The 23,873-nt window shown below is 38.1% G+C and overlaps 2 protein-coding genes and 1 long non-coding RNA gene across 7 annotated transcripts in view; 2 read left to right on the top strand and 1 right to left on the bottom strand.

Moving 5' to 3' along the window:
- Nucleotides 1-10,885, bottom strand: part of cacna1c (calcium channel, voltage-dependent, L type, alpha 1C subunit) — a 326,406-nt gene extending 315,521 nt beyond the window's left edge. For both annotated transcript variants that reach the window (XM_049473023.1, XM_049473030.1), the window contains exon 1: nt 10,693-10,885. In XM_049473023.1, the coding sequence (XP_049328980.1) occupies nt 10,693-10,816 (124 nt within the window). In that variant the 5' untranslated portion in view covers nt 10,817-10,885. The remainder of the gene's footprint in view (nt 1-10,692) is intronic.
- On the top strand, nt 2,291-23,483 carry dcp1b (decapping mRNA 1B). Its single transcript, XM_049473066.1, has 9 exons — nt 2,291-3,506; nt 5,451-5,491; nt 6,476-6,603; nt 12,962-13,028; nt 15,917-16,052; nt 16,769-16,918; nt 17,856-18,602; nt 19,710-19,865; nt 22,606-23,483. The coding sequence occupies exons 1-9, from the start codon at nt 3,354-3,356 to the stop codon at nt 22,684-22,686; spliced, it is 1,659 nt and encodes a 552-aa protein (XP_049329023.1). The 5' UTR covers nt 2,291-3,353; the 3' UTR covers nt 22,687-23,483.
- Nucleotides 6,619-10,750, top strand: LOC125789961 (uncharacterized). Of its 4 annotated transcripts, XR_007429974.1 has the most exons (6): nt 6,619-7,647; nt 8,055-8,173; nt 8,261-8,504; nt 8,546-8,778; nt 8,851-8,995; nt 9,037-10,750. It is a non-coding gene; the product is annotated as an uncharacterized LOC125789961 (long non-coding RNA). The 4 variants fall into 4 exon arrangements; XR_007429975.1 differs by having other exon boundaries at nt 6,620-7,296; nt 7,968-8,504; XR_007429962.1 differs by having other exon boundaries at nt 6,620-7,647; nt 8,055-8,504.
- Nucleotides 23,484-23,873: the final 390 nt, after the last annotated feature.

The raw sequence follows: 23,873 nt of genomic DNA, 5'->3' as shown, positions 1-23,873 counted from the left end.
ACCTCCACCCGAAGCCTTCAAACACCAAACACACACACTTCAGACTGTAGCTTCCCCCCAAAAAAAATCACACAGCATTAAAAACATCTCAGTGATAAAACCTCCTGATGAACACGTCTGAACTCACGTCTGTTAAAAAGCCTCTCTCTAAAAAAGAAAGAGGACTTTTATCAGCACATGATGGAAGTGTCCTACTTACAGAGCCCACATTCACCCTTCCCCATGAGATCCACTTACAACATTTGTCTGGTTTTATGCATCAAAGTATATTCATGCACAGATATACAGCACCAGTCAAAAGTCTGAACACATTTCTTCTTTTGTCTATTGTGTTTCTTTTCTTTTAATGATTTTTTTACATTGTAAAATTAATATTAAAGACTATATTAAAGCTGTACATGAACATGTGTGGAATGATAATGTATGATAAATAGCAACATTAAGCTTTAAGGACAGATCTGCACAAAAAAACTACATATATTTATATTAGCCAGTGGCATATTATGCATGTGACTGCTTTTCTACCTGTTGGCGGCGCCCCCGGTGGTCTGTGGTGGTATTGCTACCCTAAACATCGTTATAACGTATGCGCAAAAAATGTATTTCTTAATGGACTTTTGTAAACAAAAATCTTGATATTGTTCAAATATATTAGCGCTTCTCGTTTATGATTCAGACTTTTATTTTTTTACATAAGAACTTCATTTTTATTTGTTTAAATGTGTTGTTTTAAGTGATGTGTTGCTATTGTTTGTAAAAAAAATGTTTACAAATAATAAACAGAACACTTTAATCTTTAATCGTATTGTTCTTTTATGTATAAGCATAATTTTTTTTTATTCTTATGGGTACAATCAGGCAACATTTTGTCAGCTAAGTCAACATAACATTAGAAAAGAGTTAAATTGCTCAACAAAGACACCTAAGCGGAGCCACAACCCACAACTGTGCAATTAACAGGAGTGAGTGCCAGTAACAGGAGTGATTTTTTTTTGTCATAAATATCAATTATTTGAACATGCAGTCTATAACCATTTCTTTAAAACAAATATTTTCTTGAGAGAAAATCAAAGGAATTAGTGAACTTGCTTAGACTCAGAGTTAGAATACTGAGAATTAAAAAAAATATATTAAAAAATATGTTTAATTTGGAAAAAACAAGCAAATGGTACCCATTCAGTGGAATAGCCCAAATACAAATTACTTGTTTATTTTAAGCTATATTGCAGAATTTCCTCTAATGCCACACTCGCTTCAACAGAAAACTGAATTGCACTAAAATATAAATATATAGGATCAAAGAGTTCATCATTACTGTCTCCAGCTCATTTAACCACCTCTTTTATTTACTGATCAATTCTAAACTCTGCTTTATTTCCTCGGCTCTTCACTCACTGCTTAGCAACTGCTGCTGCTATCACCACCATCACCACCTCCACCGAGAAGATTCAGAGCTTTCTTTAGCTCTGTGACAAAACTGGAGATATTCTGAATGTAAAGATTCAGAAGCCGTGGGGAAACTCAGTAGATGCAGCTTTCATTTTCCAGCAGGACTTGGCACACTGCACACACTGCCAAAAGTACCAATTAGTCTTATATAATATTCTAATTTTCTGACAAAAGCTAACCATCATGTAAACACTCATCACAATCAGCTACACCTTTGTTTGCTGAAAGGTTATTCATTTTATTCGCTTAGTGGTTCAGTAGATAATATGAGCTAGTTAGAGTGGATTATCATTATTATCATTATTTAACTAACCTATTCAAACCTGAATTATTTCCAGTGATATATATATATATATATATATATATATATATATATATATATATATATATATATATATATATATATATATGAATGTTTTTTTCTGTCTGCAATGCATTTAAAATGATCAATAAATAAACTTTATATATTAATTAATATAATATTATTTGGATTTGTAATGTCTACTGCAGCAAAACAATAAAAACATTGTATGTTCATTCTACACATATTTTATATGAATTTTGTTTTACAAATAATTCCTAAGCAGTAAAATAAACTTAATTCATCAATAAATAAATTATTATTTGATTTCTATGTTTACTGCATGAAAATATATATATATGTTTTTTTGTTTTAACATATTTATAAATGTAAAAAAAGCTGAATGAGAAGACTGGTGTCTTTAAACACACACACACACACACACACACACACACGCACACACTCACTCACTCACTCTCCTCACTGTGAGCGGCGGGCGGTGCTGTTCTCGGCCGGGTGGGGGCGCTGTGCTCCGCGGGTCTCCACAGATCCGCCGCTTCAGTTCAGGAGAAGAAGAGGAGAAGTTACAGCGAGATGTTGCTGGATGAAATAAACCGGATTAAAGCGCTTTTAAACCGGAGTAAATAACTCCAGTTCTTATTTCTGCTGTATGTAATACTGTGTTTATCTGAGGAGCCGCTCCGGAAAACAGCCGGACTTTTATTCCTGTAGTTTTATTAACGAAACTGCGACCAACACAACACTTCACCCTAACGCTACAGACTGAGAGCGTGAGACAGCTCTGAACCCCCTACCGCTGGACTAAGGTAAGAGTGAGACAGCTCTGAACCCTCCACCGCTACAGACTGAGAGAGAGAGACAGCTCTGAACCCTCTACAACTGGACGGAGGAGAAAGAGAAACAGTTCTAAACGCCGCTGGACTGAGGAGAGAGTGAGACAGCTCTGAATTTCCCGCTGGATGGAGAGAATGAAACTGGTCTGAAAAAGTGAGACAGCTCTGAGCGTGTCTGAACTGAGAGAGTGAGACAATTCTGAACCCCCTACTGCTGGACTGAGGGAAGAGTGAGACAGCTTTGAACGCCGCTGGACTGAGATATTGAGATAGGTCTAAATTTCCTTTTAGGACCTAGATTGTGAGACAGCTCTGAGAAAGTGAGACAGCTCTGAATGCTGCGGGACTGAGAAAGTGAGACAGGTATGATTTTACTTCTGCACTGAGAGCGTGAGACAGCTCTGAACCCCGCTGGACTGACAGAGTTTGACAGATCTTAATTTCCCCTTTAAACTGAGAGTGTGAGACAGCTCTGAGAAAGTTAGACAGCTCTGAATACCGCTGAACTAAGAGAGTGAGGCAGCTCTGAATTTCCCCCTGGACTGAGAGAGTGAGACAGCTCTGGAACCCCCTGGTATGAGAGAGTGAGACAGTTCTGAATTTCCCTCTGCACTAAGAGAGTGAGACAGCTCTAAATTTCCCTCTGGACTGAGAGTGTGAGACAGCTCTGAATTTCCCTCTGGACTGAGATAGTTAGACAGCTCTGAATTTCCCTTTGGGCTGAGAGAGTGAGACAGCTCTGAACAGCCATGAGCTCATTTGGTGGGGTTACCTGTCTCACCACCAAGGGTCTGGACATCAGTCTGGCGGCTCTGCAGAGACAGGACCCCTATATTAATAATATCGTGGATGTGGCGAGTCAGGTCGCCCTCTACACCTTTAATAACGAGACTAACGAGTGGGTGAGTCTACAGCAACACCATAGCAACCATTTAGCAACCAGCTTGGAGACCATCGCAACACCTTAGCATACACCTAGCAACCGCTTAGCAACAACATAGCAACCACCACAGATACTGTAGCAACACCTTAGCAACCACCTAGCTACCACTTAGAAACACCATAGCAACCACTTAGCAACCAGCACGAATAACATTGCAACACCTTAGCACACACCTAGTAACCGCTTTGCAACATCTAAGCAACCACTTAGCAACACCATTGCAACCACCACAGATACCATACATAGTAACACCCTAGCAACCACTTAGCAACCAGCATGAATAACATTGCAACACCTTAGCATACACCTAGCAAACCACCAGGAACACCTCAGCAACCACTTAGCAACACCTTAGCAACTGCATAGCAGGGAAGAGCCTAATGCAAAAAATATATATACATTATCAACATTAACATTTTAATATTTTGACATTATAGTTATTATAGCTTTTAGTAAAATGTGTTTTAGGGAGGGGGTTGGGGCCTAGTGCAATATAGGATATTACTTTTACTTTTATACTTTAAGTAGTTTTAAATCCAGTACTTTTTAAACACTTTTACTAAAAGAGTAAAAAGCTTGAGTTGATTCTTCTTTAACTTTTACAGAAGTATTTTATTAAATTCTAGTATTTATACTTCTACCTACAGAGTATGAATGGAGATACTTTTCACATCTTTGTCTTAAAATATAAAATTAATATTAAAGCTCACCTTCCGCGAAAATCCAATTTTTCTTGTTTTTTTGTGGAATACAGTAGGTCTCTCCGAGTTGAATGTGTACACCTGCACATTAAACTGTTTTGCAGCCCCCATTGTCTGCAGGAGCTAAGCAAAGAAATCCCCCCTCCCCCCCTCCGAAAAACGGGTGAATTTTGAATTATCTTTCTGCCTACGTAGGCAGAAACTCACAGACCAGCCCACCTTGGCTCGAGAAACTCCCAGAGGCGGAGCTGAAGCGACGCAACATCACCGCTCATCAGTTAGGAGGTGGGAGGCAGTGAGCGGCAGAGCGGCGGAGGGGCGTCGCAGTGCTCCTAGCCAATCAGAGGAGAGATATTTGCATGCTGTTTGCATGTATGAATATTCATGAGCAAAGCTGGAATCCGGTCATTTTGGACACACCCCTAAAACAGTCCATTAAAAAAGAGCTATACAGAGACACCTGAGCACTTTTTTTTTTACAAAAACGGCTCACATGTCATTCATTCATACTAGAGACCACAACTAGACATTTTAAAATGAAAGAAAAAACGACGGAAGGTGAGCTTTAAATAAAAATAGAATTAGATAGAAAGCTAGCTTAGCTTTCTCACTGATTTACTGCTTGTTTTAAATGCATATCGTATTGTATGCAATAATATCGCCAACATTTTTTAATATGGTGAACGATAGATATTATACCCTGTAATATGGCGCAATATCACCCACCCCTAATTATCTACTTTTTTTATCAAAAGAAAAATTCACACTGTTCTCATTTCCAATTATATATCTACTAGAGACAGATTATATCTGTCCAGTATCATTTATTTTACTTTAATCCTGTATATACGGAGATATTTAGGAGCATTATTATTATTATTAGTAGTAGTAGTATCATGATATTGTGGATCATTTACTTCTGTTACAAATCTGATAAAATTATTCTCTTTTTTTTGTATTTATCTCAGTTAGGCGTGTGCCGTATCGTATGCAATAATAAAATTTTATTTAAATTTGAATTTTGTTGCAGTAGTGTATTCTTAGATTTTTTTTACAATTCATTGTTTTGTCATGATCGCCAAGAGTATCGTTATATTGTATAAAAATACCATGAAATATCGTGATATTATTTTAGGGCCGTATCGCCCACCCCAATAAGACAGACTGAAATTAACTGACTCTTATTTTGTTCTGTTTTTCAGGAGAAGACTGAAATTGAGGGGACGTTGTTTGTGTATACGAGGTAATAAACATGATCACTATAGAGAGAGATAAGAGTTAAATAGTGGAGAAAGTGAAAAGTGCACTGGATTCATGGTGTGATTTATGAGGTGTGAAAGATGGCGGTAGTGAATAGTGCGACAGGTATGTGCAGCAGCTCCTGGAGCCGAACTCCTCATCTGTTTCAGCGCTGTTATTAAACATGTCTGCAGTACAGTGGCTGCTGAAGTGCAGTTAAACAAATCGTCTTCCTGTTCTCTGAATGCCTCTGTGATTGGGTGATGCTTCCATGCAGAAAAACAATGTACTGACAGAAACAAAGTTCTCTCACAGCAGCTTAGAGCAGATCAGAGAGGAAAATATGGAAACTTTTAGCTTTAATTACGGCATGAATTAGCTGTGGCATCGTTTCCACATGTTTCTGCAATGTTTCAACATTTATTTCTGTAATTTATTACATTTCTCCTAAAGTTCTTACTCATATTGATGATGGGATCTTTGGAGCACTATGCAGAGTCCTCTCCAGGGCTGAGAGGTTAATCAAATTCATTTGATGAATTTGGTTCTGATACATCAGCTCACAGACGCAGCCTCGTGCTGATCAACATCACCCTAAGAGCGCCATCAATGCAAACATCTACTCTCTCAGGGCTCCGGCAGCTGATGGCAAGCTGCATGACCGGGATTCGAACCAGCGATCTCCCGATAATTGTGGCAGCACTTTAGATCGCTTAACCATCGTTTTTGGTGTTTAAAGTGATTTTAAAGTATGATAATAAAATAAATTGTAGATTTTTACATATAGAGGCTCCAGAGTGAGTCTCAGTAGATTTAATAAAATTAATAAAGCTTAATGAAACAAATTGTTAGCTACATAAGAACTAAAAATCTGAGAATCATATATTTAAAGAATATCAATATTATTATTATTTTTTTTTTCTCCCCACATTGCCAGGCCCTACCCGCATCAGTTAACATTACAGTCGTTTCATTCTCTGTGTTTTAGACTCGCGTCTCCGAAGCATGGCTTTACCATCATGAACCGCCTCAGTATGGAGAACCTGACTGAACCAATCACCAAAGACCTGGACTTCCAGCTTCAGGACCCGTTTCTGCTCTACAGGAACGCTCGCTGTGAGTATTTCAGAATCATCTTCCTGTCCTCTTCCTGTCCTCTTCCTGTCATCTGCCTATCATCTTCTAGAACACCCATTTTATTGGTAGGATGTAAAATGTCCCTCAGAGTAGAGAGGTTCTGGTCACTCTGTGGAGGAGATGTAGGAGATGTATGATGGTGGGTGGAGGTGATGGAGGAGATTTATGTGCTCTGGGGGTGAGTGTGTAGTTAAGGGAAGGTAGATGATGGTGTGTAGGAGATGGAGTAGATGTATGATGGTGGGTGGAGGAGGTGGAGGTGATGGAGTAGATGTATGATTGTGGGTGGAGGAGGCGGAGAAGATGAAGGGGAGGTATGGTGGTGGATGGAGGAGGTGGAGGTGATGGAGATGTATGATGGTGGGTGGAGGAGATATAGGAGATGGATGTGCTCTGGGAATGAGTGTGTAGTAAAGGGAAGGTAGATGATGATGGGTTGAGAAGATGTATGATGGTGGGTGGAGGAGATGTAGGAGATGTATGATGGTGTTTGGAGGTGATGGAGGAGATGAGTATGAGATGTATGATGGTGGGTGGAGGAGATATATGATGATGGGTTGAGAAGATGTATGATGGTGTGTGGAGGAGATGTAGGAGATGTATGGTGGTGGGTGGAGGAGATGTATGATGGTGGGTGGAGGTGATGGAGGAGATGTATGATGGTGGGTGGAGGTGATGGAGGAGATGTATGATGGTGGGTGGAGGAGATGGAGGAGATGTATGATGGTGGGTGGAGGAGATGGAGGAGATGTATGATGGTGGGTGGAGGTGATGGAGGAGATGTATGATGGTGGGTGGAGGAGATGGAGGAGATGTATGATGATGGGTGGAGGAGATGTATGATGGTGGATGGAGGAGATGTATGATGATGGTGGAGGAGATGTATGACGTGGGTGGAGGAGATATATGATGATGGGTGGAGGAGATGTATGATGATGGGTGGAGGAGATGTATGATGGTGAGTGGAGGTGATGGAGGAGATGTATGATGGTGGGTGGAGGAGATGTGTGATGGTGGGTGGAGGTGATGGAGGAGATGTATGATGGTGATGGAGGAGCTGTATGATGGTGGGTGGAGGAGATGTATGATGGTGGGTGGAGGTGATGGAGGAGATGTATGATGGTGGGTGGAGGAGATGTATGATGATGGGTGGAGGAGATGTGTGATGGTGGGTGGAGGTGATGGAGGAGATGTATGAGGATGGGTGGAGGAGATGTATGATGGTGGATGGAGGAGATGTATGATGGTGGAGGAGATGTATGACGTGGGTGGAGGAGATATATGATGATGGGTGGAGGAGATGTATGATGATGGGTGGAGGAGATGTATGATGGTGAGTGGAGGTGATGGAGGAGATGTATGATGGTGGGTGGAGGAGATGTGTGATGGTGGGTGGAGGTGATGGAGGAGATGTATGATGGTGGGTGGAGGTGATGGAGGAGATGTATGATGGTGGGTGGAGGTGATGGAGGAGATGTATGATGGTGGGTGGAGGAGATGTGTGATGGTGGGTGGAGGTGATGGAGGAGATGTATGATGGTGGGTGGAGGTGATGGAGGAGATGTATGATGGTGGGTGGAGGAGATGGAGGAGATGTATGATGATGGGTGGAGGAGATGTGTGATGGTGGGTGGAGGTGATGGAGGAGATGTATGATGGTGGGTGGAGGTGATGGAGGAGATGTATGATGGTGGGTGGAGGAGATGGAGGAGATGTATGATGATGGGTGGAGGAGATGTATGATGGTGGGTGGAGGAGATGGAAGAGATGTATGATGATGGGTGGAGGAGATGTATGACGTGGGTGGAGGAGATGGAAGAGATATATGATGATGGGTGGAGGAGATGTATGGTGGTGGGTGGAGGTGATGTAGGTGGTGGGTGGAGGAGGTGTAGGTGATGGAGGTGCTGTATGGTGGTAGGTGGAGGTGGTGTAGGTGATGGAGGTGCTGTATGATGGTAGGTGGAGGTGGTGTAGGTGATGGAGGAGATGTATGATGATGGGTGGAGGAGATGTATGATGGTGGGTGGAGGAGATGGAAGAGATGTATGATGATGGGTGGAGGAGATGTATGACGTGGGTGGAGGAGATATATGATGATGGGTGGAGGAGATGTATGGTGGTGGGTGGAGGTGATGTAGGTGGTGGGTGGAGGTGGTGGAGGTGATGTAGGTGGTGGGTGGAGGTGGTGGAGGTGATGGAGGTGCTGTATGGTGGTAGGTGGAGGTGGTGTAGGTGATGGAGGTGCTGTATGATGGTAGGTGGAGGTGGTGTAGGTGATGGAGGAGATGTATGATGATGGGTGGAGGAGATGTATGGTGGTGGGTGGAGGTGATGTAGGTGGTGGGTGGAGGTGGTGTAGGTGATGGAGGTGCTGTATGGTGGTAGGTGGAGGTGGTGTAGGTGATGGAGGTGCTGTATGATGGTAGGTGGAGGTGGTGTAGGTGATGGAGGAGATGTATGATGATGGGTGGAGGAGATGTATGATGGTGGGTGGAGGAGATGGAAGAGATGTATGATGATGGGTGGAGGAGATGTATGACGTGGGTGGAGGAGATATATGATGATGGGTGGAGGAGATGTATGGTGGTGGGTGGAGGTGATGTAGGTGGTGGGTGGAGGTGGTGTAGGTGATGGAGGTGCTGTATGATGGTAGGTGGAGGTGGTGTAGGTGATGGAGGTGCTGGGGGAGAGGGAGAGCTGGCAGTGGGACAGGGCTGAGGGAGAGGAACCCGGAGCCACAGCTCCTTTTATGGTGTGGAGGAATGTGAGCGGCAGAGCTGAGAGAACACTGCCAGCATTAGCTCACCCAATCACAGAGCTCCGATAAGATAACAAAACCCTGCTCTGAGTCACACACACACACACACACACACACACACACACTGTAAAGTACGGCGGGTAGGTGGAGCTCACTGTGAGAAAAGGTGATGTCATTGAGAAAAAGCTGTTTTATAGGTGAATATTTGTAAAATGATCACAGGAAACAGTCAGTAAAACTGTATTTTATCTAGGGCTTGATGATATGGCTCAAAACTAATTTTAGCTGACTGGTGATATACCATATATATATTTTGATTTTTTTTTTTTTAGCTAAATGGTCATATACGATATTTATTTATCTAATTTTTTTTCAGCTGTATTGTAAAAACTCTTCATTCAACTAAAAAATATTGATATATAAATATTGTATATCGCAATTCAGCAAAAAAAATTATATATGTATATATGTATCAATATTTTTTAGCTGAATGAAGATACATGATATGTATATATATATATTTTAATATTTAGCTGATTGGTGATTTTTAGAATGGATATACAATATCACCATTATACTGATTTCTTTATTTCATTCTTATAATTATTATTATTTTTTATTTTTAAATATCTCAGTTAAGGGTGTGCCATTTCATATCACATACAATAGTAAAATATTTTTTTAATTCAGTGTTTTGTCATATCACCATGTTTTGTTTCGTTATCGCGAATATCGTTATTTTAGTATCACTCATCCCTGAAACTTTTTGCACGCTTTACACAGCAGGATATCTTCAACTTTGGTAGCAGTGTCCTCATGCTGTTAGCATAGCCGATATTTAGCTGTTTTTCATGTTTTTGCTAATTCTATGCTAAAAAAACTCAGTCCTGTTGTTATTCAAAATATAAAAAGTAACAGGAGTGAGTTTCAGTAACAGGAGGGGTTTTCTGTCATAAATATCAATAGAGATATTTAAACAATACAAGAGTTTTTTTCAGATTTATAACAAAAGTCAGAAGTTTCGTTTCATTATTGCGAAAATACAATAAAATATTGTGAATATCGTAATTTTAGGGACGTATCGCCCACCCCTGAAACTTTTTGCACGCTTTACACAGCAGGATATCTTGGATTCTCTACTGTTGTTGGGCTGCCGTTCAACTTCGGTAGCAAACGGCTCATCCATCACCTACACAGTCACGCCAGAAATGCAGAGCTGGAGAATGTCCTCTGCTCTTAATACAAACACCATCGCTCGGGTTAATAATGCCTGAGTGCAGGCAGGCGTCTCGAGTTCGGTTTCTTACCTCCTGGCTTTACGTAGGTATATCCCAGCTCTTTCTCGGAGATGAGTTTCCCTTTGAAGCGCACCTCTGGCTCCTCCTGCAAGCGCTGGTGCTTCAGCTTCCTCTGGAAAAGCCTGCGTAGCATTGTTCCTCAGTTATCCCTCAGTTATCCCTCAGTTATCCCTCAGATACGTACGTCCTTAAAGCTGCTGAAGCTCGAGCGATGGAGAAAAGAAGCGGCGAAGAAGACGCGGCGAGATTTTCGAGAAAAATGCGCCCATGTGTTTCCTGGGGTCTTAAGTTGTGTCTGGCTTCTTCTTTCCCTCGTTCTGCACTCGTTTCATGGAGATGGAGTTCGAGAAGAGATGTAGTTGCTGCTGCTGCTGATGTTGTTTTTCCACGTGAAGAAGAAGATAAAGATAAAGAAAAAAGAAGAAGAAGAACTCTAATAGTGCTTCCGTACGTACTTTCGTACGCCTCCTCCTCTTTGTCCTCTTGCACTCCACCAACTTCGCTTTTTATGGCACCTTGTCCTACAGTGAGTCTCTCTCTCTCTCTGTTGCTCTCTCTCTCTCTCTCTGGCTCTTCCCTCGTTCTCTCTCTCTCACCCAGCTATGTGAATAATATTCCCTCTTTCCCAGGGATCAGTCGTTTGTTTGGGTTCGTTCCCAAGCGCTGACCCAGGCAGTGACTCTACTTAAAGCTCAGCAGAGCTCTCGGAGAGTGGTGGAGACGCTGCAGCAGTGAAGAGTTTGTTCTTTCTTTTTTACATCTTTCTTTTTTCCTCCACCTCCCCCCACTTAACAGGCGGAGCGGTGGAGTTATCTCTGTTATCTCCTCCGTCCCAATTTGGGTTCTGGTATCTCGCTCGGGCTGTAGATTAGTGGAGGTGAGGGGAAGTGGTCCTTCTCAAACTGTCAGGACCACAGCATGTGTTCCTGAAACACTGCACCCAACCAACAGCACCCAACCAACAGCACCCAACCAACAGCACCCAACCAACAGCACCCAACCAACAGCACCCAACTAACCCAACAGCACCCAACCAACCCAACAGCACCCAAACAACAGCACCCAAACAACCCAACAGCACCCAACCAACCCAACAGCACCCAACCAACCCAACAGCACCCAACCAACCCAACAGCACCCAACCAACCCAACAGCACCCAAACAACCCAACAGCACCCAACCAACAGCTCCCAACCACCAGCACCCCAACCACCAGCACCCCAACCACCAGCACCCCAACCACCAGCACCCCAACCACCAGCACCCAGCCGACAGCACCCAGCCGACAGCACCCAGCCGACAGCACCCAGCCGACAGCACCCAGCCGACAGCACCCAACCGACAGCAGCCAACCAACAGCACCCAAGCTAATATTGCTATTGAGCCATTCCATCCAATGGGAGCCATTTACTTGTTGTAACTTAAAAACTATGAGTTTCTTTGATTTTACCAAATTAAAAAACCTCTGGAATATAATCAAGAGGAAGATGGATGATCACAAACCATCAAACCACCAAACTGAACTGCTTGATTTTTTGCACCAGGAGTAAAGCAGCATAAAGTTATCCAAAAGCAGTGTGTAAGACTGGTGGAGGAGAACATTATGCCAAGATGCATGAAATAAACTGATTAAAAACCACCAGGAATATTCCACCAAATATTGATTTCTGAACACTTAAAACTTTATGAATATGAACTTGTTTTCTTTGCATTTCTTGCAAGTTTCTGAATCAGTTTCTCTGATTTTGCTATTTATAGGTTTATGTTTGAGAAAAAAAAGACCATTGTTGTTTTATTCTATAAACTACAGACAACATTTCTCCCAAATTCCAAATAAAAATATTGTCATAAATGCAAAGAAAAAAAGTTCATATTCATAAAGTTTTAAGAGTCAGAAATCAATATTTGGTGGAATAATCCTGGTGGTTTTTAATCACAGTTTTAATTTCATGCATCTTGGCATCATGTTCTCCTCCACCAGTCTTACACACTGCTTTTGGATAACTTTATGCTGCTTTACTCCTGGTGTAAAAATTCAAGCAGTTCAGTTTGGTTTAATGGTTACTGAAACTCATTCCTAAGAATTAATTTTTAGGCTACTTTGAGTTTGTTAATGGTGTAAAAATTGTGATTTCTTTGTATGGGTAACTCTATGCCCCTATCACTAGTATTGTATCATAAGATTTAAGATATCAAAATATTGATATTTTCTTTATTTCTAATTTACCTATTTACTCAAATCATTGCTTAAAATGTTGTATGATATCTCTTCCTACAGTGTCCATCTATGGGATCTGGTTCTATGATAAGGAGGACTGCCAGCGCATCGCTGAACTGATGAAAAGGTAAGTGTTTCTAATAAATAAAATTACTGTTTTTAGAGACGTCCTGATTTAGTTTAGTGAAACTAAAATAGATTGGGTTACAACTGTGGTCAATTCTTTATTATTATTTCATTTTTATCACTGTGCCGCTGTACTAAAATCACCATAAATTGTCTGTTTCTTTAAGAGCTTTTAGCAGAGCGGTGTTTATTTAAAACTGTTTAAATAAAGCAATTTAACAGTGGTACGGGGGAAACTTGTAAAATCTACAGCACAGGGTTTTAAAACTGTACCTATTGTCCTGTTTTTTTGTCCGTGACTGTAGTAAGGACTGGGCGATATTATAAAAAGACAAATAATTATCTCAATATTCTTCAAATATACGATTTAGATTTTTATTTCTTATATAACAACTTCAGTTTTTGGTATTAGTTTTTGCTAAAAACAGCACCATTTAAAGTGATGCACAATCTTATGTCTCCTTTATATTTAATTATATTTAATTAGTGTTTTGCCTTTTTATTTTATTTAATATTAACCCTTTCAGACCCTGTACATCCATTAGAGTGGACATCATGTATTTTCTTTATTTTTAAATGTTTTAAATTTTAAATGAATAGATCATGAACCAGCCAATAAATAAGTTTATAAACCAATAAAACAGTAACTTGGCCCCGCCCACTGCAAAAACACTGGTAAAATGGTAATACTAGAGATATTGAGGCAAAGTAACAGCACATTTTTATTTTTTTATTTTTGCTAATTTAATGATTTAAGTGATTTGGACCACTTTTAATCATGTTTTTTTTTTATAGTTTTAAGATGGTTTATGAAATAAAAAGCTTAATTTTAAATTTTAAATATTACACTTATGATTCTAATGCAGTGGAAATAAGAAAAACTATTAATTATTTCAGGAAATTTAATTTATTTGCTAGATTTTATAGTATTATTTTTCATACCACTATACTTTTTTGTATAATAATTAATTCTTTCGTTTATCCTGTTTGGTAATAATAATAGCAATTCTTGATATAACTTTTTATATTAGAACATGTATAGAGTTTATTCCACCTGAAATCATTCAGTTCGATCCATCCACCATCCTCACTTATTCAGATTGCAGTGAAACCAGCAACAAAGTTTACCAAAAAACTAAACAATAGAATTATTTTTATAGAGATAATCAGCAGCAGAAAAGCTGTTCTCATGAACCGACTGAAACCCGAACATCGTACCATTATCACCACCACTGGAAAATCTAATTATAGATTTTATTTCAGTGGAAAAATAAAAAAATAAACTAAAATACCAACAGAGGCCTAAATCAGGCACCACTCATTAAACTGCAGCAGAAATCCTGTATATAATCACAGAGTACCACAGAGACCATCTGACCCCCCCAGAGATAAACCCCCCACCACCTATAAACATCCTATAACCATCACACACACACTGTACACACACACACACACACACTTTTAAACAAAACACACAACTAACAGTTATAGGTTCCACTTTAAAATAAAGCTCCTTCATAAAGGGTTTATAAATAGTTTAGAAAGAATTTAATTAATGTTTGTAACGTTTTAAATACTTAAAAAAATAATTGATAAGCACATAAATAGAAAGAACAACAGTGACAATAACGTTTTTAACATGTAATAAAAAAATACAATAGAAAGTCAGTTCAGTCCTTTAATATGTTATTATAGCTAAATGAATAAAGTTATTTACAGAAATGTTAATGATGACTGATGGAAAAGACAATAAGTAAGATCATTTGGTGTTGTATCTGCTTGTTAATGGTTCATAGCCGAATTAATGACCATTAATAAACTCCTTTATAAACCAATTACTAACCATATTTTAAAGTGGTACCTAATTATATATAAAAGCAACATAAATTACATTCTCCACTCTTCTTATAGATTTTATTCTCTTTTGTTAGCCTTGGAGCTCCTCTGTATTCCTCCAATAACCACGTCTGAACCACAGAACAAACAGTTAGTCTAAAAGTACTTTTTAATACAAGTATTATATGAGTATTTTCCCTTTAGAAGCAGCTAGTGTTCTCTCTGATGCAAAACTGTTGATCTATTACTCTAATTTACAGTTTGTAAAGGTGTGCAGATAAGGAATGACATTTTCATATAGATTTACAAAGTTCTCAAACTGTACATGTCTTTAAAATAAGATTAATGAGGCATCTTCTACTGAAATATGATATTTCTTTGGCTAGTATATTAGACTGTATGACTGGAGTGACTGGACCATAAGGAAAGGGGTGTTTATACAGCACCTTTCATACACAACGGTCATTCAAAGTGCTTTACAAACGAGAAAATACACAGAGAGTCAAAATAAACATGTAAGAGAATAACAATTAAATGGAAATAAATATAAAATAAGAATAAGAATAAAGCATAAATAAAGCATACATAATGAAGATTCAACTAGATTAAAACAATATATAGAAAAGAAGAAAAAATAACAAAATGAATTAGAGTAAAATTGCTGTTACAGCTAGAAAAATGTGTTTCTAAAAGAATTAAAATGAATGAAATTGAAATTTAAGAAATACATTTAAGACATAACAGAGAACAATGTTAAAAGACAATGATAAGACATTATAATTAAAATAATATTCAAGTAATGGAAATTAAAAACAAAAAGCAATACAAGACATAAAGCACTAGCAATTCGCAAAGCAGAGCAACCATTAGAAGTAGAGCTTAGGATACTATTATTATTATTAGTATTATTATTATTATTAATAATATTATTATTGTTATTATTTTATTATTATTTTATTATTATTATTATTGTTATTATTTTATTATTATTGTATTATATATAATTTTGCTGTGTGTGTTTGTGTGTGTGTGTGTGTGTGTGTGTGTGTTCAGTCTGACCAGGCAGGAGCAGCAGCTGCACACTCAGATTCAGTGCGGTTGGGTTTCTCCTCAACGGCTGGAAACTAAAGAGGGGAAAGGAGTCGACATTCTGCAGATGCTGACTAAAGCACGCAACGAGTACGACAAGGTAACACACACACACACACATTAAGTTGTTTGGCACCACTAGAGGGCACCATTGTAATAATGATAATAATATAGGCAGTTTTCCCAATGACAATTTACAATTTATATAAAAAAACAATTATAATGCTGTATATACTCTACTTGACTCTAAAAAGACTTTAATAGATTTAATAGATTAAAATCTGACCCCTTCTCACATCTAAAGACCTTTTACTCACAGACTAAGATTTTATAAAGACTGGGGATCTCACAGGATCACTATTTACAATCTCTCTGAGATTATTTCCCATCATGCTTCTGGTGAGTTTACATACAATACAATATCAATACTGTGAATTATTTACCAGAGACTCACGGCTTTTATCCCCATCAACAGTTAATTTTTCTGCCACACTGTTAGTTCTTGATATTTTTTATTAGAATATTACTCATTTAACTCGTCCTAAAAGCTTCATTTTCCCCCCTTTTTTCTGCTACAACCTTGTAAAGCAAAGAAGCACAGTTTCACTGCTGTACATTTACCTATTTGCCTCTGTTTTAGATAGAATTAATGCAATGATGTGTATTTATACTTGTTTGTATGAAAAAAATAACACAGCACAATAAAACAACATAGAGCGAAATAATTTAACTTTAAATATAATGACTTTAAAGTGCTGCTTGTGTTAAAAATACTGTACATGAATTACTGTGTGTGTGTGTGTGTGTGTGTATCAGGGAAAGTTTACATCAGAACCGAAGGAAATAGGAAGTGGAGGGATAATCTACGACAACCCGAACCTGATCAAACCCATCCCTCTGAAACCGAGAGAGCGACAGCAGCAGACCGGAGTACAGGAGTACGGGAGACACACCCAAACACAACAGGTACACCTGTCTGTCTGTCTGTTTCTGTCTGTGTCCATCCATCCATCCATCCATCCATCTATCTGTTAGTGCTGGACGATATACCAGAGGGGAAGTTTAAACCCGTATGCATTTTTCACATACCTCCACACCACTAGAGGCGCTGTGCTGCTCTGTGTAGAACAGCTCCGCCATGGAAGCAGATACAGCTAGTTGTAGCCAGTTAGCAAAACAAGCTAACGCACTTCAGTGACTGAAATAAGAGGAATTAAATTGTGCAATCGATTCACAGCTCTGAGAAAACTTCTTATAGTTCCTGAGTACAGAATCATTTATTCATCACAAGAGAGAAAACTCCCTAAAACTCTGTATATGATGAAGTAACTATAGAGCTCCATTTAAATATATTTCTACTGGAGCTTAAAGAATAATTTAATGCACTCTGATTTTTTTTTATTTTAGGTCCATTTATAGTGTTTATTGAACTATTTGAAAGATTTAGTTTTATTTGTGTTAAATTTGTTGGCATATCTTTTTTTAAGGTCTATTGTTTACAGTACATTCTCCAGCTGTTTTTCTAAAAAAAGGAAGTCTGATTTCTTCATATATTGTGTAATTTTGTGTCACAAAGTGAACTCAATACTAATCAAAACCTTAATTTAAAGCCTTAGTGTTGTATGCATCTTACAGTATATTAGGTCTAAATGTTATTTAGTTAATTTAGTTTTGGGAACCGAAATTACTCCAAAAGGGCATGGACACCTCATCCAGAAGGTCACAAAAGAAGTGGCTGGCCAGTTATTAGGTTTTACTTTTTTCACACAGGGCTATTTATTATAAACATTTCGTCTATGCATTGTGTTGTGTTCACTCCTGGTGTGTTATCATTGTCTAATAATAATGAAATTTGTTTGATTTTGACTTTTTTTTCACCTTTTTCTCTATTTATTTCTCTCAGAATGAAGAAACAGAATCGAAGCATCTCTCAGTAGCGGCTCTGTTTGGAGGTCAGGTCAGATCCAGCTCTGTTTCTCCACAGCTCAGCTCCGGTCCGACCAAACCGTCTACAGTCCGGCCGTCTGTGGTGCGCTCCCTGTCTTACACAGACCCGTCTCCAGCAGCAGGTGGCGCCGCTGTGCCGGCTAACGCTAACCAGAACCAGAACCAGCCCTGCCCGGCGATTCAGAAGCTGATGAGCGCTCCCCGAGGAGCCGTGGTTCCTCTTCAGCCCGTCTCCGAGTCTCCTGAGAACCGACTGTGTGAGAACGGACCCCCACAGAGCCGACCGGACCCCATCCAGAGACTCTTCCAGAACCCCCCAAACCCCAGCACAGCGCCCTACGCCTCCACCCGCCTCCCGCCGCTCCTCCCGGGGCTTCCCGCTCCGGGAGAGCCGCCGCTGGCGTTCGGAGACATCCACCAGCTCCATCCCAGAGCTCCGGCTCCATCCTTAGCCCAGCTCCTGTTCTACAGCGCCTCCAAAGGCCTGGTTCCTCCCGCTGCTCCTCCACCTGCAGGAAGCTCCACCTCTAACGTAGGTCTGGGGGTGGTGTCCCCCCACGAGCTGCTCCAGAAGCTGCAGCTGGTTCAGCAGGAGCAGAACGCCGGTCAGGAGCACCTCCGCCCGGCTCTCGCCCCCAGCTTCCACAAGCCTCCTCTACAGCACCACCCGCCTACCAGCCACAACACCACTGAACCTGCAGCGGTAGGAGCATTTTATTAATTATATTCAATATATGTCTGGATTAAAAGCAGTAAACCCAGTTTAAAACAAAAAAAAAAGTTTGTATACAGTACAGGCTACTAATTAGGTTGTAAATGCCTTAAAAATCATTAATAATTTATAGTTATAATTTAAGTTATAACACATACATTGAAAGGGCAATAATGACCTGTTGTTTGCTTAAATAGTGAAACCACAGCCGTCTATATTGTTGCCCTTTCTACGTATGTGTTATAACTTATTATTAATGATTTTTAAGGCATTTACAACCTAATTAGTAACCATTAATAAACTAATTGTAAACCATTTATAAACCCTTTATAAAGGTAGTCTTATCTTAAAGTGGTACCCAATTTACATTGTAGATTCTCACTGAAGCATCAAAACTATGAATGAACACATGTGGAGTTTTATGTACTTAACAAAAAAAAAGGTGAAATAACTAAAAAAAAAAAAATCTAGTTTATTCAAAATAAAAGCACCCATTTGCTCTGATTACTGCTTTACACACTCTTGGCATCATTCTCTCAATGAGCTTAATTTAAGAGGTGGCCACCTGAAATAAAAAAAAGTTTTCCAACAGTCTTGAAGGAATGAAGGAGTTCCCAGAGGTGTTTATTAGCACTTGTTGCTCCTTTGTCTTCTTCACTCTGTGCTCCAGCTCACCCCAAACCATCTGGATTGGGTTCAGGTCCGGTGACTGTGGAGGTTCAGCTCATTTTTTATTAAGTACATAAAACTCCACATGTGTTCATTCATAGTTTTGATGCTTCAGTGAGAATCTACAATGTAAAATTGTCATGAAAATAAAGTGTAAGGTGTGTCCAAACTTTTGGCTTGTGTATATATATATATATAAACACATGCATGACTAATTAAGAGAATTAGTGCATGACTTTTGCATGTTTCGAGATGCGCAAGCTGTACTTTTGTACTTTTCCCGCTGTTACGACAGCAAAGACACACTGACATGCTCTAAATCAAGCTGCACGGTGCTTCAGATCCCCTGTATTATATATTGCTTTATTTTTGAGGCAGTAAAGTTTGTGTAAAAGGCAGATTCACACTCAGACGTTCTCTTCCTCTCAGGTCTGCTCTCCACAGCGTATCCCCGCCACGGTCGCCCCCACCCTGCTGCTGTCGCCCAGCGTCTTCTCCCAGTCTAAAGGGGTTCGGGCGGAGCCAGAGGAGCCTCGGGTTCTGAGCAGAACTCAACTACAGACCACACTGCTCACCCTCATCAAGGTCAGTCTCCAACTCTCTCTCTCTCTCTCTCTCTCTCTCACATGCTCTTCCTCATCTTTCTCAAATAATTTCTCTTTTTTTGCTTTTTCATCTCTCAGCTTCTCTTCCCTCTCTTTCTCTTTTCCCATCCATCCATCCACCTCATCTCTCTCCAGCTTCTCTTGTTGCTTTTTCAGCTTTCATACCTTTTTCTTCAACTCATTATTTCTCTCTTTCCTTTGCACTTCTCTTGCACGTCTCATTATTCTTCTCCTCTTTCTATTCTTCTCTCTCTCTCATGCTGCTTTCCTTATTTTGGTTCTTCATATTTTTTCTCCATCTGGTCTTCCATTCATCTTCCTTCCTCTTTCACTCTTCTTTTCTTCAACATTATTATTCATTAAAAAAATTCTGCCACTTCTTTCTCCATGTCTCCTTTTAAGTTGTGGAAGCTCTCTCTCTCTCTCTCTAATTTTAATGATTATTTAGGGCTTATTATTATTTTTGTAATCGAGTATTCTACTGAAAAATCGATTCGATTAATCGAGTAATTGGATTTTTTTTTTTTTTTTAATTTGCAATTTTAAATACACAAGAGAAAACAAGACATTTCGCTTAATAATGAATGACCAATTGGTTTCCTTGTATAAATAAGTTAAAATAAAAAAAAAACAATAAAGAAATAAATACCACAAGTAAAAAATACATTTAATTACATTACTTTCAAATTTGTTTTTTTTTTTTTTGTATATATATATAAATTAATTGATTAAAAAAAGGCATAAATATTGGATTTATGTTCTGCATCTTACCTTCTCAACAGCAGAGGCGTTGCCAGATCTACTTCTTGGGGACCTGATATATTATTAATTTATTTATAAAGTATTTATATTATATTATAAAGTATATTTTGTTTTTTTACACTGGACTACTTGGTCTAATTACATCACTAAGACTAATGATAATACAGTAAGTTCATATGTTTAGTTTCCAGCCAGAGTAACTTTAGCTCAGATAACTTTAACATGTATTTAACATGTTTATATTCTGAACTCCACAGTGCTGAGTTTACTGATTATATAAAGCCTGTATTAAATGGAGAACTTGTCTCTGTTTTAATACAGCCGTCGTTCTGTTATTAAGGTACATTAATGTTAATCTCATTGATTTATTATAAGTTATATTTACCTGGTGTTGTCGGCTGAAAGGCTGCAACGTTAAAATGTATAAATACACGTCACAGTTCGAACCTAAAATGCTTTTTTTTCTTATAAAATCACTGTTTTTCCTCACCGCTTCCCCCTCTCCTCAAATACAACCTCCTCCTCCTTCTTCCTGGGCGCGCTGTGTCAAAATAAAAGTCTCGGAAATACAGCGCTCTAAGATTTTAAATTAATTAAACGATTACTTAAAACACTGGAAATTAGTCAATTTTTTTTTATCAAGTAACTCAAATTACTCGAGTAATCGTTTCACCCCTAGTATTATTATTATTATTATTATTATTATATTCATGTTTGCCTACAGTCTGTAATTTTTTATGATTGGTACGCTAAGCGCTGTACATATTTACCTGAGTCAGCACACAAGGGGCTTGTTAATTAGTTAACGAGCTGATTCAGGTGTGCTAATTAAGTACTACACCCCTAAGACCGGGATTTTATAAACACTTAAGTAAGACCTTGGAGAAAATAAGAGAGTAAAACAGTAGAAAAAACTCACTGAAGAGCAAAACAATTAATAGTATTTTAATCGAGTCAATTATGTAGTTGACCAACTGGCTAATGTTAATGATTTGTGGTGTTTTTAAGGTTAAATCTGTGTTTTTTACAGTAAATCTGTGAATAAACCAGGTATTTGCCCCATTAGGATTTGTTTTTACACTCTGTAATAAAATGAGCAGCACAATATCGTCCCAATTTATTATTGTCCAGCTCTACCTGTAATATTAGGAATATCTATTACACTACTGACTGAATCTGAAGAGCTTAAATGGCAAAAAATAGAAGAAAAAATTACAGTGTACTAAAACTACTATGTTTTTTCATATGTGTGTTTATAAATGATTTACAAATATAAATGTATTCTCAGAAAACGCACATATTTGTTTTATGCCCTGATCAGATTACACAAATTTAGCCCTATTTTAGAATTCATACATAATTTGCACCGGATAATAAGAAGCACTGATGATTTTTGGGACAATTAAAGTATTTTAAATGTGCTTTATAGTGCAAAAAATACTGTAAACATTATTGTGCCCTATCACTTCGGTATCTGCGGCTCACTACTTTTATTCTATAAACTACAGACAACATTTCTCCCAAATTCCAAATAAAAATATTCTCATTTAGAGCATTTATTTACAGAAAAATTACTGATAAGATATACAGATAATAATGCTGAGAAAACAAGTTCATATTCATAAAGTAGTTTTAAGAGTTCAGAAATAATCAATATTTGGTGGAATATTCCTGGTTGGTTTTTAATCACAGTTTTTTTTTTTCATGCGTCTTGGCATCATCTCCTCCTCCACCAGTCTTACACACTGCTTTTGGATAACTTTATGCTGCTTTACTCCTGGTGTAAAAATTCAAGCAGTTCAGTTTGGTGGTTTGATGGTTTGTGATCATCCATCTTCCTCTTGATTATATTCCAGAGGTTTTTAATAATAATTTTTAAATGACTTAATTGATTAATTGATGTTTAATTGCTTAATTGATGCTCATTTTAATCCATTGTTTGTGTGTTTGTGTTACAGAATGATGCATCTTTCCTTAATATGATCTATGAAGCCTATATCTCCTCCCTAAATAAGGACTCAAGCTCTCAACCCTTCTAAAAGGGGACTTTTTTTTTACCTTCATCCTCCTCATCCTCCACAGGAACCTGCTCTCTGTTACCTGTTCGGATCCAGAACATCAGATTCACCTGTAGCATCGCAGAACACGTCCACTCAGGGGTTCATCTCATCATTTAATGTTTATTTTATTTCAGAACAGCAGTTAATTTTCCTGTAGCTATAAAAAAGGGTTATTTTTAGTTTTTAGTCGGTGTAATGCTGCACAAAATAAATTCTAATTTCATATAATGCTGTTTAATAGTGAAGGATTTCTTTTTTAATGGATATTTTAATACAGATTTTAGCTTTTAGTTTTTAATTGATGCTTAAATATGCATTCAGAGCTGTTCCTGGGGAATGTCTCTATATTACACAACACAGTTTTAACGTTTTAATTTCATTTCATTTCTTGGACATTTTATTATTTTATACATATAAAAAAAGAATCTGCAGGCTTTTCTTCTTTATCAGCATCATGCTTTTATTTGCTTTGATCTTCTTTATTGTTTCTTTTATCTACAGAAGAGCAGAACTAGTTTGATACACTCGGTCAGATAATTGATAAAATAGAGAGTAGTTAAACATTCAGAGATAAAACCTATATTTTGTTCTATTTTTGTATGAAGAGTGTTTCCAGTTTTACCGTTTTCGTCTTTAATTTGAAGGGTCGCAACACACATTAATTGGTCTCGTTTAAAACCAACAATTGGTCTGATTTTACATCATTTACTTTATTTTATTTTTGTCTAAACAAATGTCTCAAATGCAAATTATTAAAACAACTTTTAAACACCCAACGCATGATTTTGTCTGTTTTATTCTGTTTTACGGTTCTTTTAATTCACTTTGCTTCAAAAACACGTTTAAAATACTGAAATATTAAGGAAAATTGATGCCAGATTTGTGTTTTGATGTGTTTTGGACGTTTAACAAAACTTTAAAAGTTATAGTTATGCACATTTTAGAACAAACTTCAGAGTAAAAATGTGTTTTTTTTTCAGTTGGAAGAAGAAGCTTTTTTTTCTTTAGAGAAGTTACAATAAAAAAATAAAAAATGAAACTGATACATTATTAAGCACATTACTGAGTAAACAATACTAAATATTATTTTATGAACAATATTAGATATATTTCCCTTTTTATCAGCTAATTACCTGCACCAAATGTTTACAGTAGCTTCAGGTAAG

Source organism: Astyanax mexicanus, chromosome 2, assembly GCF_023375975.1.
Source record: "Astyanax mexicanus isolate ESR-SI-001 chromosome 2, AstMex3_surface, whole genome shotgun sequence".
Taxonomy (NCBI): domain Eukaryota; kingdom Metazoa; phylum Chordata; class Actinopteri; order Characiformes; family Acestrorhamphidae; genus Astyanax; species Astyanax mexicanus.
The sequence above is the reverse complement of the archived record's forward strand: the minus strand, read 5'-3'. Positions and strand labels throughout refer to the sequence as shown.